This window comes from Carcharhinus amblyrhynchos, chromosome 3 (genome assembly GCF_965287045.1).
Source record: "Carcharhinus amblyrhynchos chromosome 3, sCarAmb.v2.hapA, whole genome shotgun sequence".
Taxonomy (NCBI): Eukaryota; Metazoa; Chordata; class Chondrichthyes; order Carcharhiniformes; family Carcharhinidae; genus Carcharhinus; species Carcharhinus amblyrhynchos.
This window is the reverse complement of record NC_137326.1, coordinates 102,487,358-102,501,800: the sequence shown is the minus strand read 5'-3', so window position 1 is coordinate 102,501,800 and position 14,443 is coordinate 102,487,358. Positions and strand designations below refer to the sequence as shown.

Genomic DNA, 14,443 nt, shown 5'->3' with positions numbered 1-14,443 from the left:
TGTTGTAAAATCTGATAAACACATTCCATAAGATTAGCTTGGATGCATTTTCACGCCCAGTAATTCTGAGGTACAATTGTCACCTATTTGGCCATGTCATATTTCTGCATACTAAGCTGTCAAATTAAGGTACTTCCTTTGCTCTTTGACATGACTATGACACAAGACACTTGGCTCCCCAGGGCATGAAAGGTTCAGAATTATCAGAGGAGCATGCAAAAATTGGAAATGAGGAATGACCCAATAATGACTGATCTCCTCCACAAATAAATAATCACAGTAAGTTCCAAATGGGAGGGATGTCGCTGGCTAGGCCAGCATTTATTGATCATTCCTAATTGCCCTCAAGAAGTGGTGCCTTCTTTGACCACGGCAATGACTGTGGTGTAGATATATCCACAGTGCTGTTACAGCGGAAATTCCAAAATTTTGACTTCGCGACAGTGAAGGAATGACACTGTAGTTCCAAGTCAGGGTGGGCATTAGCATTAGCTTGGCGGCAAACTTGCCAGCAGTGATGTACCCATTCATCTGCTGCCCTTGTCCTACATGGCAGAGGTCACAGATTTGGAAAGTGCTACCAAAGGAGCCTTGGTGAGTTGCTGCAGTGCATCTTGTAAATGGTGCACACTGCTGCCACTGTGCCTCAGTGGTGGCAGGAATGGCAGTTGACAGTAGGGAAAGGGATGCCAATCAAGCAGGCTGCTTTGTCATGAATGGTAGCAAGCATGCTTCCAGGTAAGTGGAAAGTTTTCCATCACACACCTAACTTGTGCCTTGTAGATGTGAACTGGGGAGTTAGAAGATGAGTTACTTGTCACAGCATCCCAGCCTCCAGCCTGTTCTTGTATTTACATTAATTATATGACTAGTACGTTCATTTTCGGCTCAATGATAACCCTCAGGATATTGGTGGTGAGGGATTCAGCAATGGTAATGCTGTTGAATGTCAAGGAGCGATGGTTAGATTATCTTTTATTGTAGACGGTTACTGACTGACACTTGTCTGCTGTGAATGCTACTTGCCACTTGTCAGCCAATGACTGAATATTGGCCAGGTCTTGCTGCATTTGGACAAGAACTGCTTCAGTATCCAAGGAGTCATGAATGGTGCTGAGCATTGTGCAGTCACCCACAAACATCCCTAATTCTAAGCTCATAGTGAAGCGAAAGTCATTGATGAAGCAACTAAAGACGGTTGGTCCTAAACACTACCCTGAGGAATTCCTGCAGTGACATCCTGAAATTGAAATGATTGACCTCAAACCACAACCATCTTCACTTGTGCTGGATATGACTCCAACCATGGAGAGTTTATCCCTGATTTTCATGGACATAAGTTTTACTAGGGCACCTTGATGCCATGTTCAGCAAATGCTGTCTTGATATCAAGGGCAGTTATTCAGCCCACACCATCTGAATTCAGTTAACTTGATTTGGATCAAGGCTGAACTGAGGTCAATGGTGCTTAATTTGCCATTCTGTATCTAGTGGTTCATCCAGTTTCTTTCATCAGCTTTGTGGCAGTTTGATGCAACTGAGTGGCTTGCTTTGCAATTTCAGAGTACTGTTCTGAGCCAACTATATTATTGGGGGTCTGGTGTCACACCTAGGCCAGATCCAGTAAGGATGGCAGATTTCCTTCCCTGAAAGGGATTAATGAGGGCGGGACAGTAGCACAGTGGTTAGCACTGCTGCTTCACAGCTCAGGGACCTAGGTTCAATTACCGGCTTGGGTCACTGTCTGTGTGGAGTTTGCACATTCTCCTCATGTCTGCGTGGGTTTCCTCCCACAGTACAAAGATGTGCGAGTTAGGTTGATTGGCCATGATAAAATGGCCCTGCTAAAATTGTTCTTAGTGCCCTGAGATGCATAGATTAGAAGAATTAGTGGGTAAATATGTAGAGATATGGGTGGGATCATGGTCAGTGTAGACCCGATGGGCCGAATTGCCTCTTTCTGTACTGTAGGGATTCTATGAACCAGATGGATTTTACAACAACTGATAATGGTTTCACGATCACTATTACCAAGATTTGCTTTTGTTTTTAAATTCCAGATTATTAATTGAATTTAAATTCTATCAGCTGCCATTACTAGTCCAATGACATTACCACAATGCCCCCGCATAAGGTGGACTGGTAAAATCATAGAATCCCTACAGTGCAGAGGTAGACCATTCGGCCCATCATGTCTACACCAATCACAATCACACCTAGCCCCTACCCCCGTAACTCCACACATTTGCCCTGCTAGGCCCCCTGATACTAAGTGGCAATTTAGCATGGCCAATCCACCTAACCTGCACAACTTTGGACTATGAGAGGAAACTGGAGCACCCAGAGGAAACCCATGCAGACACGAGGAAAATGTGCAAACTTCACACAGATAGTGATCCAAGCAGGTAATCAAACCCAGGTCCCTGGCGCTGTGAAGTAACAGTGCTAACCACTGTGTCACTGTGCCACTATAGCATCATTCATTGAAATTTTGGCTTGTCTTATCTTATGTGCCAATGTTCTGCATGTTGGTAAGATGCATTGATATATCATATTGTAATATCGAAAACGAGGCTAGCAAAAGTATTTGAGGTCAAGCTCTCATCCTGGAACACTGAGAAGTAGATAACACATCTCAGCAACCTTCAAGAAAGTGATCCGGTAAAGACATATTTTTGTTCCTTCTGCTGGACAAGCTGACTTTAAGCAAACTCAGGGTCACATTTCACTAACACCCCAAAACGTTACTCAAGATACACCAACACTGCCATAGGCTTTTGATTTCATATAAAGTTAGACAACCTTGAGAGCTGACTGAAAGGCTCATAAACTGGACTCCTGCTCCCGCTCAGTTACAGCAGCGCCGCAGGATCATAGATTTCAACCGCATTATGCATCTTTCAGCAACACAAAGACTATTCTCAGCAAGTGTTCCATCATAACATTGGCAGGAGATTCGCAAAAACCTGCTGGGAGATGACATGAATGGTGCTTCCTCTTTTTCAATGAGGTTACAGATTGTCAGTTGCTGTTGAGGAAAATCTTTATGCCAATTCGACCCCAGAGTCCTTTAAGGTTTTGAACTAGAAAGATCTCCATCTGTCATAATACCGTCTAAACTCTGTGTGACACAAATAGCTTTGCAGCTCTTCAATGGAATATATAGTCCTTTTGAAAGAAATAATTTCAGTATGGCAGAGAATAACAGGCAAAACAAATTATAAAACTTAATGTTTAGTGCTGCAAAGGCATCACACTTCATTAGCAATCAAGTTCCCAGTCACTCCATCAGGGAGCTACTTAATCACACCGATCTTATTGCGGAAAGTCGCACTTCACCAGCAGTTTCCACAGTTCCCCTATCCGTTTAGAGCATGCCTATGTTGTTTGTTCAGCCATTTTCCATGAGTTTTGTCTTGTAACAGCTATCATGTCTGTTGCTGCTTTCCTTGAATGAAAATCCACATCAGATCTCTGGTAAGACATTGAGCTCAACCAGTACCCTGCCCATCCCCTCCCTGTACAAAACCCAAACCCCATGGTGAATACACTGGCAGGCATGTTTAATTGTACAGGAGGATTGATAGGCATCCTGCCCCTGCCTCCACTTGAGGCCCTTAAGTGCAAAAGTAATACACACTTAAGGGCCTCATCCCACTGCCACTGAGTGCAGCATCAGGCTTGGACTTGCCACACAAGGGGTGCACAACAAGCAGACCCATACCGACCCAACAACGGGAAGAGGAGATTGAGAGCCATCCCCCAGCTCTTGCTGCAGACCCTCTTCTGCCACAACCCCACCCCGTCATCACTCACCCATGATCTGGTATCCAGCAACTATCTTGGGCCTTGGGGGTGGTGTCACACCAGAAGCAGCCACCACCTTCCCAGTGGTGCTGCTGTTCTGAGTGGCTAAAATTATTCTGTGGGCAGGACCTCTGACCCAGGGTCCTTGATCCCGGGTAGGCCTGCTGGTGTCCAGTTATATTCCTGAGTGGTGCTTAATTCAGCAGGTCTTCCATAAAAGAGGTGATACGGGACTCTCACCAGCTTCCATTAAATACTGCCATTGTCCGTCATGATTTCATTCGAGTGTCCAGGTGGATCCTGGCAAATACGTAGCCAACAACAAATAGGAAGCCTGTGCCATGGTTGCCTTTCACACTCAAAATGATCACATTGATGGTTAAGCAAAGTGACTGACAACAATAGGACTTATTCATTTATTCTTTCACAGGATGCAGCTCTTCAATGGAATATATAGCCCTTTTGAAAGAAATAATTTCAGTATGGCAGAGAATAACAGGCAAAACAGATTAGGCACAGGATTGTTCCTGTTACATAGTGGAGGAGGTGATTCTGGAGGCATGTGTCATTTTTGGTGAAGACTTTGTTGATCTTGCACTGCTGTCAAATGGGAATCAGGCTAATCATAGAAGCATAGAAACTAGAAGCAGGAGTAGGCCATTCTGCCCTTTGAGCCTCCTCTGCCACTTGTTCTGATCATGGCTGATCATTGAATTCAATATCTTGATCCCCCCTTCCCCAGATCCTAATCCTTGAAGAAGATAAAGTCAAATTTTAAAGGACTTTGTGACTGAGATTGATTACATGTATTCTGAGTGTGCTGCCAATCCAATTCATAAAGTGTCTTTGTTGTTTTTTATTCATTTGGGGATGTGGGCATTGCTGGCTCGGGCAGCATTAATTGCCAACTTCTAATTGCCTTTGAACTGAGTGCTTGGCCTCAAGATTCAAGATCAGGAGTCACGTGTAGGCCAGACCAAGTAAGGATAGCAAATCTCCTTCTCTAAAGGTCTTTGGTGAACCAGAACGATTTGTACAACAATGAACAATGGTTTCATGATCATCATTAGACCTTTAATTCCAGATTTTCATTGAATGCACGTTTCACCCTCAGCCATGATGGGATTCGAACCCCAGTCCATGGAACATTACCCAGGATCTCTGGATTACAAGTACAGTGACAATACCACTATGCCACTGCCTCCCCGTGTCAGTTATGCATAACATATTATCAACCACAATGGTGCCTGGTAATTCATGTTTAACTTATGTTGATTCTGGGTTTTAGAATATAGGTTGTTAAGCAAGGTAGTAGTTTGTGTATTTTTTGTCTGACTCTCGCACAGTTAAAATTATTTGTTTTAAACTGTGGGATCCTCTGGCTTAGAACCATTGAAAAGTTACAATACAGAAAGAGGTTATTCAGCCTATCATATCTGTGCTGGTCAAAAAAGGGAATAAAGAAGCTAGCCATTCATTTTAATTCTATTTTCCAGCACTTGATCCATAGCCTTGCAGGTTATAGTGCCTCAAATGCAGATCCAGGTACCTCTTAAACAAGTTGAGCATTTCCACCTCAACCACCAGCTTTGACAATGAAGTCCAGACATCCCCCACCTTCTGGGAATATTTTCCCTCACGCCCCCTCCATTCTTCTACCAATCACTTTAAATCTATGCCCCCGATCGGTGACTCCTCAGTTAGGGGAAACAAGTCATTCCCGTCGACCCTGCCTAGCCTCTCATAATTTTGTACACCCCAGTTAGGTTACCTTTTTTAACTCATTCATGGGACGTGGGCATCGCAGGCTGGCCAGCATTTATTGCTCATCCCCAGTTGCCCTTGGACAGCATTTGAGAGTCAAGCACATTGCTGTGGCTCTGGAGTCACATGCTGGCCAGACCTGATACGGACAGCAGATCTCCTTCCCTAAAGGACATTAGTGAATCAGATAGGTTTTTCTGATAATTAACAATGGTTTCATGGTCATCTGCAGATTCTTAATTCCAGAATTTTTTTTTATTGAATTCAAATTCCATTATTTACTGTGGGGGGATTTGAACCTGGGTCCCCCGAATGTTAGCTGAGTGTCTGGATTAACAGTCGAATGATAATACACTCAGCCATCACCTCCTCTATTCTAAGGAAAATGACTCCAGTCTATTCAATTCCTCCTCATATCAAAAGTATGCTCCTGTTCTTGACCACGATATAAAAAAATCCTAAAGTACTTCAAGGATCTTTATCAGGCAAAAATTTGTGATAAGACCAAAGGAGGAGATATCAGGACAGCAGGAGAAAAAGGTATGTTTGAGAAGCTGCCAATGACACCAGTGCAAGCAACCAGATGTCTGAACAACAGAGTTTTGAATGAAGTGAAGTTTGAAGGGGAAAACAGAAGGTTGACCAGCACAGCATGGGAAAAGTTGAAGCACTTGTAAATCTAGGGATAATCGTTATTGTGGCAGATGACATCTGCCAACGACTTGCATGAACAGGATCACAGCCAACTAGACATCCTCCTGAAGCAAAAGCATTAAACAATATCAAAGTAAACAAGTACTAAACAAAGTTCAAGAAATGAAAAGTGAAATAGAATCATAGAAGATAGGAACAGGAGGAGGCCATTTGGCTCTTCGAGCCTGCTCTGCCATTCATTACAATCATGGCTAATCATCCAACTCAATAGCCTAATCCTGCTTTATCCCCCATAATGTTTGGTCCCATTCGCCGCCAATGCTATATCCAGCGCCTCTTGAATACATTCAATGTTTTGCCATTCAAATGTGTCACATTCAAATCTGTGATATGATTGATTTTTGAAGATGGAAGTTCAATATGTAAAATATCTCCTTCTACCAACAAACCGCAAGGACAGAGAATTTACCTGGAACTGTCACATGAGAAGCATCTGGTGAGATCAAGAAAACATCTCAAGTGCCAGTACAATGAGAATATTATTCCACAAGCAATGTTGTGAAGACATGACTGGGTGCATTTCACATGGAAGGACATAGCCTGGGGCTACATCTCTAACCATCTACTGCTATGTTTGGGGCTATTTTGAAAAATAAACATTGTATTGCAGTTAAATGCTGTACAAAATGATGCCATCTCCTCAAAACAGTTATTTGGATGTGTCCAACAAAGGGAATATATTTCTGATGGAAAGTCGAGCTTAGTGTACCTCTCTCACGTGATCAGGAAGGTCGCCAACGCGAAAATCACATGGTGCGTTAGCACTTTTTATTCCAATCTTATATGAAGGGAGTTTGGTTTGTAGAATTATGAATCTTTTACCAGGACAAATACTTCATACAAGTATCTTTTTCATTGTCCCCGAGATTTTTTTGAAAAGAGGTCTTCCAATCTTATTTTGGAGAGCTACAGACTGCAAAATAAAATTCACGTTGTATGATTATAAAAGATTGCCAACAATCGTCCCCGTTAACACTGAAAACAAAGTATGTTTTAATCCGGGGTTGCACTGAATTGTAGTTTAATTCAGGGTAAATAAAAACTGCACTTCCCAGAATACTCAACCAATACCATGGATGCCACGTAGTGTATTTACAACAAACTGTCGCCAATAACAAAATACATTTTTTTATATTTATATTAACTGTGGGAGCCGCCTAAAAACCGACGGCTGAATAAAGCGTGTGGACAGTATTGTGTACATTGCAGATACGCTGCAATTAATGACTTACAGCATTGCAGATAGATGAGTCGGAGTTTCCATGGTCTGTCCTCGTTCTTCCTGGTGGTTTTCAGGGATAGAGGTGTGTAGGTGTCTCTGGAGGAGGCGCCCTGCCTCTGCTCTGGTACCATGGCTTCTCCTGTGTAGCTCGGCGCTCCAGCCGGAGGGAGCAGTCCAGCAGCAGCGTGACAGCGCTCACAGCAGCGGCAGCGGTTAAGGGTGCACCATCCTGGGCGGCACCACTTCAATCACACACTGCCGCCCTGGGCTTCCTTATCCATCCTCAAACCTGGTACCTCCGCTGGAAGGGTAGCCCTTGGAGATTAAACGGTCAGAAGTGTTTGCAACGTGCTGCCACTTCAGTTTACGCACCCAGCATTAACGTAAATTGTTATTTCTGTATGTACACAGCCATGGTCGCAAATGTGGGATCTGCTGGTGTGGAGACACTGGGGAACCTGAACACAGTACAAGCTGGGGAGCACCCTGACTCACAAGACACCAGCATGGACATGTGTGTACACAAGGACACCAGCACAGGCATGTGGTGTGTACACCAGCAGGACATGTGGTGTACACCAGTATGGGCATGTGGTCTGTACACCAGGACACCAGCATGCACATAATATGTACACCAGCACAGGCATGATGTGTGTACATCAGCAAAGGCATGGTGTGTACACCAGGGCACCCGCACGGGCATGTGGTATGTATGTTAGCATTGACATGTGTGTACACCAGGACACCAGCACAGGCATGATGCGTGTATACCAGCACAGGCATGATGTGTGCACATCAGCATGGGCATGATGTGTGTACACCAGGACATCTGCATGGGCATGTGTGTACACCAGGGCATCAGCACAGGGGTACACCGCACTGCCATGTGGTGTGTACACCAGGGCATCAACACAGACATGTGTGTACACCAGGGCATCAGCATGGGCATGTGATCTGTACACCAGCATGGGCATGTAGTATGTCGACCAGGGCACCCACACAGGCATGTGGTGTGTACACCAGGGCATCCAGAGGCAGCAGATTGTGACATCAGTCAGCCTTCTCAGTTGATTTGATTCAGATTCTGTCAGTTTGGACTGTCCAATTCCTGATATTACCCTCCCTTCACACAGCGCCAAATAAAGGATATACCTCAGGGTCAGCCTTCCAACGTGTAGGTAAACATGTCTTTGGCTTCCTCCTGCAAAGTCTATGGAAGTACTCTGTTCTTGGAAGAGTTTTGGTGACTTGAATTTTGAAGGAAGTATCGTTGCATTTTGACTGGGAGAAGTTTTCTATCCCATCAACAAGAACATCTGCTTTCATTAGAAGGGATATTTGCAGTCAAAGAACAGTACAGCACATGAACAGGTCCTTTAGCCCACCAATTCTGAGCCGATACAGATACTTCTCTAATGTTTTCTTGCCTGTACATGGCCCATGTTTCTCTATTTCTGCCTGTTCACGTATCTGTCCAGATGCCTCTTCAATTTTGTTGCAGAATCTACTTCCACCACCTCCTCTGGCAGCACATTCCAGGTATTCACCACCGTCTGTGTTAAAAACTTGCCCCTTACATCTCTTTTAAATTTTATCCCTCTCACTCTCAACCTATGCCCCCGAGTAATTTATCATTTGACCTTGGGAAAAAGACTCTAACTATCCATTCTATCCAAGCCTATCATAATCTTGTAAAGCTCTATCAGGTCCCCCCTTATCCTCCAAAAATAAATCCAAGTTCATTCAATCTTTTCATTTCAAGACTGGGAGGTGTGGTTGGTGGTGGGTGCCTTTTAGAAAGCATTTTGACAGTTACATGGGTAAGATGGGTGTGGAGGGATATGGACCAAATACGAGCAATTGGGACTAGCTTAGGGGTTTAAAAAAAAGGGTGGCATGTACAAGTTGGGCCGAAGGGCCAGTTTCCATGCTGTAAACCTCTATGACTCTGTAAGTCTGTGGCACCCATTGGTAAACAAAGAGATGCACAGCAATCACAAGGGCTAGAGCAACATGCAGCTGGTGTGTGGCCATGCACAGAGCATCATGCTCACTATTCTGAAAGCAGTCTTCATCCTGAAGCAGTTCCCACAATCTTTTGGTCATTATGATAAATCATTATGGCTGCTTAGGGACAAGTGGTAGCCTCTTGCCCCTAAGCAGGCTATTATTTATCCACTTTGGCAGAAATAATAATGGGAGGGATTATTATTTAAAAGGCGAAAAGCTGCAATATGCTACAGTGCAGAGGGACCTGGGGGTCCTTGTGCACGAGTCACAAAAACCCTGTCTGCAGGTGCAGCAGGTGATCAAGAAGGCGAGTGGAATGTTGGCCTTTATAGCGAGGGGGATAGAATATAAAAGCAGGGAGGTCTTGCTGCAACTGTACAGGGCACTGGTGAGGCCGCAGCTGGAGTACTGTGTGCAGTTTTGGTCACTGCACTTGCGGAAGGATATATTGGCCTTGGAGGGAGTGCAGAGGAGGTTCACTAGGCTGATACCGGAGATGAGGGGGTTGGCCTATGAAGAGAGACTAAATAGACTGAGTCTGTACACTTTGGAGTTTAGAAGGATGAGGGGGGATCTTATAGAGACGTATAAGATAATGAAGGGGATGGATAGGGTAGAGGTAGAGAGATTCTTCCCGCTCAGAAAGGATAGCAGGACTAGAGGACACAGCCTCAAGATAAGGGGGGGGGGGGGGGGCAGTTTAGATCAGAGTTGAGGAACTTCTTCACTCAAAGGGTGGTGAATCTCTGGAATTCTCTGCCCGTTGAAGTGGTGGAGGCTACCTCGCTGAATATATTTAAGTCACGGGTAGATAGGTTTCTGATAGACAGGGGAATTAAGGGTTATGGGGAGAAAGCGGGAAAGTGGAACTGATCCACTTCAGATCAGCCATGATCTTATTGAATGGCAGGGCAGGCTCAAAGGGCTAGATGGCCTACTCCTGCTCCTATTTCTTATGTTCTTATGTTCTCTTTACACCTGGCTTATCACACCCCTCCATTATCCAACCGCATGAAGACAATATGAGAGCTATGTAGTCACAATAAACTGTGGAACAAACCATCAACAGCAAAAACAATGGTTTCACTGCGTGGACCATCCAGGGTGTGTTCTCCAGTATTCATCAGAGCCATTCTCCAGGTTTGCTGTGGTCTGCTGCATCCTCAATATCATGAAGGCACAGCTTTGCCACAAGGCACTTAGAAGGCACCTCATGAGGAGACAGGGAGAAGACATCTAGGACTCCTTTGTTCTGGGTGTGCATTCCCCTAAGACCTCACTCCATCATTACCACTGTTCCTTACAACCACATCTTTCAATCCATCTTTTACCTCTTCTCACAACATCCTCTTGCTTAACACCCTGACAATAAAACCAGCAGCAGACTGTACCATGACTGGCAGAAAGCTGCTGACCTTCACTGGACAATGGCTTTGCAGGACATTCTCAAGCAGTTGGGCCTAGTTTCAGATGAAATAATCTTGGCATACATGAATCTGGACTGGCTCGAGGCAACAGCAAGGGCAGTGGTGAAAAATTAATGCTGTCTTACTGAGAGAGGACAGTAGGTTCTTTCTTCATTGGACAACAGCCAATCCACAAGATGGTGCCTCAGTAATCCTAACAATCAGTTACAGGGCAGTTTGCTGTTTGAGAGCTTGCACAGCCTTTTGAGCACATGGACTTTGGCCACCCATGTAAGATCATTAAGCTTCTTGCAGCACTGCTGCCAGGTCCTCTGATCAGACTTTGGCAAATGATCTCCCTGTACACTTGCTCCCATTTCCTTCTCAGGGTGCGTCTTGAGGACCTCCTGGTCCCACATAGGATGGAGGCACAGTGGTGCATTGGGCAGGAAAAATGTTGTGGAAGCCGCCAGCTGCTGGATCGGCTTCATCTACTGTATTTTTAGGGGCAAAGAGAAAAAGTATTAAAGGGTGGGTCCCAAGACATCAGAGCCACCCTACCAGCAACTTAGCTTGTAAGAGATCAATTTTTAAAGGGTGCCCCAATTTTAAAAAAATAAAAATAGAACCCCCCCCCCCCCCTCACACCCCCCGTCCCCCAACAGTCAGTATCTTTTCTCATTTCTAAAGTCTACAGCTCCTCTTCAAACAGTTCGGAGTTGAATGACCCTGGTGGAAACCATACTGAGCGTCAGTGAGAAGTTATTGCTGAGTAAGTGCCACTTGATAGAACTGTTGATGACTCCTTCCAACACTTGTCTGATGATCGAGAGTAGACTGATGGAGCGATAATTAGTTGGGTTGGATTTGCCCAGCATACCTGGGCAATTTTCCACATTGCCGGGTAGATGCCAGTGCTGTAGCAGTATTGGAACAGCTTGGCTTGGGGAGCAGCAAGTACTGGAGCACAAGTTTTCAGTACTATTGCCAGAATATTGTCAGGGTCCATAGCCTGTACAGTATCCAGTGCCTTCAGGCATTTCTTTGTATCACATGGAGTGAGCTGAATTGGCTGCAGACTGACATCTGTGATGCTGTTGACCTGAGGAGGTGGCCAAGTTGGATTAACCACTCAGCATTTCTGGCTGAAGATTGTTGCAAAATCTTCAGCCTTATGTTTTAACTTATTTTCCAGGTTCCGCCATCATTAGCAATGGGGAAATGTGTGGAACTTCCTCCTCCAGTGAGTTGTGTGTTGTTTACTTTTACACCACCATTCACAACTGGATGTGGCAGGACTGCCGAGCTTAGATCTGATCATGCATTGTGGGATTGTTTAACTCTGTCACTTGTTGTTTATGCTATTTGAACACAAGTTGTCCTATATTAGGGTTTCACCAGGCTGACACCACATTTTTATCTATGCCTGGTGCTGCTCCTAACATGCCCTTCTGCACTCTTTATTGAACCACGGTTGGCTTGGAGGTAATGGTAGAGTTGGGGGTAGGGGCAAGCCAGCCCATGAGGTTACAGATTGCGTAGAGTACAATTCATTAATCCATCATTATGAAGTGATTCGAAAGGTTAGTCATGGCACAAATCAATTCCAGCCTCCCGGACAACCTGGATCCACGACAGTTTGCCTATTGCCGCAGCAGGTCCACAGCAGACACCATTTCCCTGCCCAGCAGAAACACCTGGATAACAAAGATACCTATGTCAGATTCCTATTTATTGGCTACAGCTCAGTCTTCAACACCATTATTCCCACAAAACTCATCTCCAAACTCCATGGCCTGGACCTCGGCACCTCTCTTTGCAACTGGATCCTGAACTTCTGAACTCACAGACCACAATCAGTAAGGATAGGCAACAACACCTCCTCCACGATCATCCTCAACACTGGTGCCCCTCAAGGCTGTGTTCTCAGCCCCCTACTATACTCCTTATACACCTATGACTGTGTGGCCAAATTCCCCTCCAACTCAATTTTCAAGTTTGCTGGTGATACCACTGTAGTGGGCCAGATCTCAAACAATGACAAGACAGAGTACAAGTATGAGGTCGATAATCTGGTGAACTGGTGCAGCAAAAATAATCTCTCCCTCAATGTCAACAAAACAAAGGATATTGTCATCGAATTCAGGAAGCTTAAAGGAGGATATGCGTCTGTCTACATCAATGGGAACGAAGTAGAAAGGATTGTGAGCTTCAAGTTTCTAGGTGTTCTGATAACCAGCAACCTGTCCTGGTTCCCCCCCTCCCCCCACCCATGCCGACACTATAGTTAAGAAAATCAACCGACGCCTTTACTTTGTCAGGAGACTAAGGAAATTTGGCATGTCAGCTACGACTCTCACCAACTTTTATAGATGCACCATAGAAAGCATTCTTTCTGGTTGTATCACAACTTGGGTCCTGCTCTGCCCAAGACTGCAAGGGACTACAAAAGGTCGTGAATGTAGCCCAATCCATCACGCAAACCAGTCTCCCATCCATTGACTCTGTCTACACTTCCCATTGCCCTGGCAAAGCAGCCAGCATAATTAAGGTTCCCACACATCGCAGACATTCTCTCTACCACTTTCTTCCTTTGAGAAAAAGACATAAAAGCCTGAGGTCACGTACCAACCAACTCAAGAACAGCTTCTTCCCTGCTGCTATCAGACTTTTGAATGGACTTACCGTGCATTAAGTTGATCTTTCTCTACAACATAGCTATGACCGTAACACTACATTCTGCACTGTCTCATTTCCTTCTCTATGAACAGGATGCTTTGTTTGTTTAGCATGCAAGAAACAATACTTTTCACTGTATGTTAATACATGTGACAATAATAAATCAAATCGAATAAAAAAAATTCAAAATCATTCTGCTCCTGTTGATGACCCATAGCACCTCATGGTTGTCTGGTCAAATTGCTAGTTGTGTTAAAAATCTATCCCATTTTGGATGGTGGTAGTGCCACACATGATGGAAGGTATCTTCAATGTATGCCTCCACAAGGACTGTGTGGTGGTCATTCTTGCTGATACCATTATGGACAGCTGCATCTATGGCAGGCATACTGGTGAGGATGAGAACAAGTATATTTCCCGCTTTTTGGCAACCTGTCAAGGACCCAGTATACAGTCAGGTCTCAGCCAGCAGTGGCGCTACCAAGCCACTCTTGGTGATGGATATTGAAGTAATCCACCCAGCGTACGTTCCATCTGTGGTGTTTAACATGGAAGAGTACTGGTTCATTAGTGAGGCGAGAGATGGTGGGGACCATGGATGGTGGTGAGTACGTGGTAATCAGCAGAGATTTCCTTGCCCATGTTTGACCTTATGGGGTCCAGGGACAATGTTGATAACTTCCTGACTGTGCTGCTACCTCTGGTGGGTATGTATGTACTGTCCCATTGGCACATGGATGGTGATAGTATCTGGGATATGACCTGCAAATTTTGTTCCAGTGATTATGACTATGTCAGTTATGTCAGGCTGTTTCTCGATGGGTTTATGAGACAGCTCTCT

At 44.7% G+C, this 14,443-nt stretch overlaps 1 protein-coding gene across 2 annotated transcripts in view; it reads right to left on the bottom strand.

The window, feature by feature from the left end:
• The window catches only part of LOC145340980 (uncharacterized), a 315,943-nt gene extending 308,097 nt beyond the window's left edge, over nucleotides 1–7,846 (bottom strand). For both annotated transcript variants that reach the window (XM_080185613.1, XM_080185614.1), the window contains exon 1: nucleotides 7,518–7,846. In XM_080185613.1, the coding sequence (XP_080041739.1) occupies nucleotides 7,518–7,638 (121 nt within the window). In that variant the 5' untranslated portion in view covers nucleotides 7,639–7,846. The remainder of the gene's footprint in view (nucleotides 1–7,517) is intronic.
• Between the last annotated feature and the right edge of the window lie 6,597 nt (nucleotides 7,847–14,443).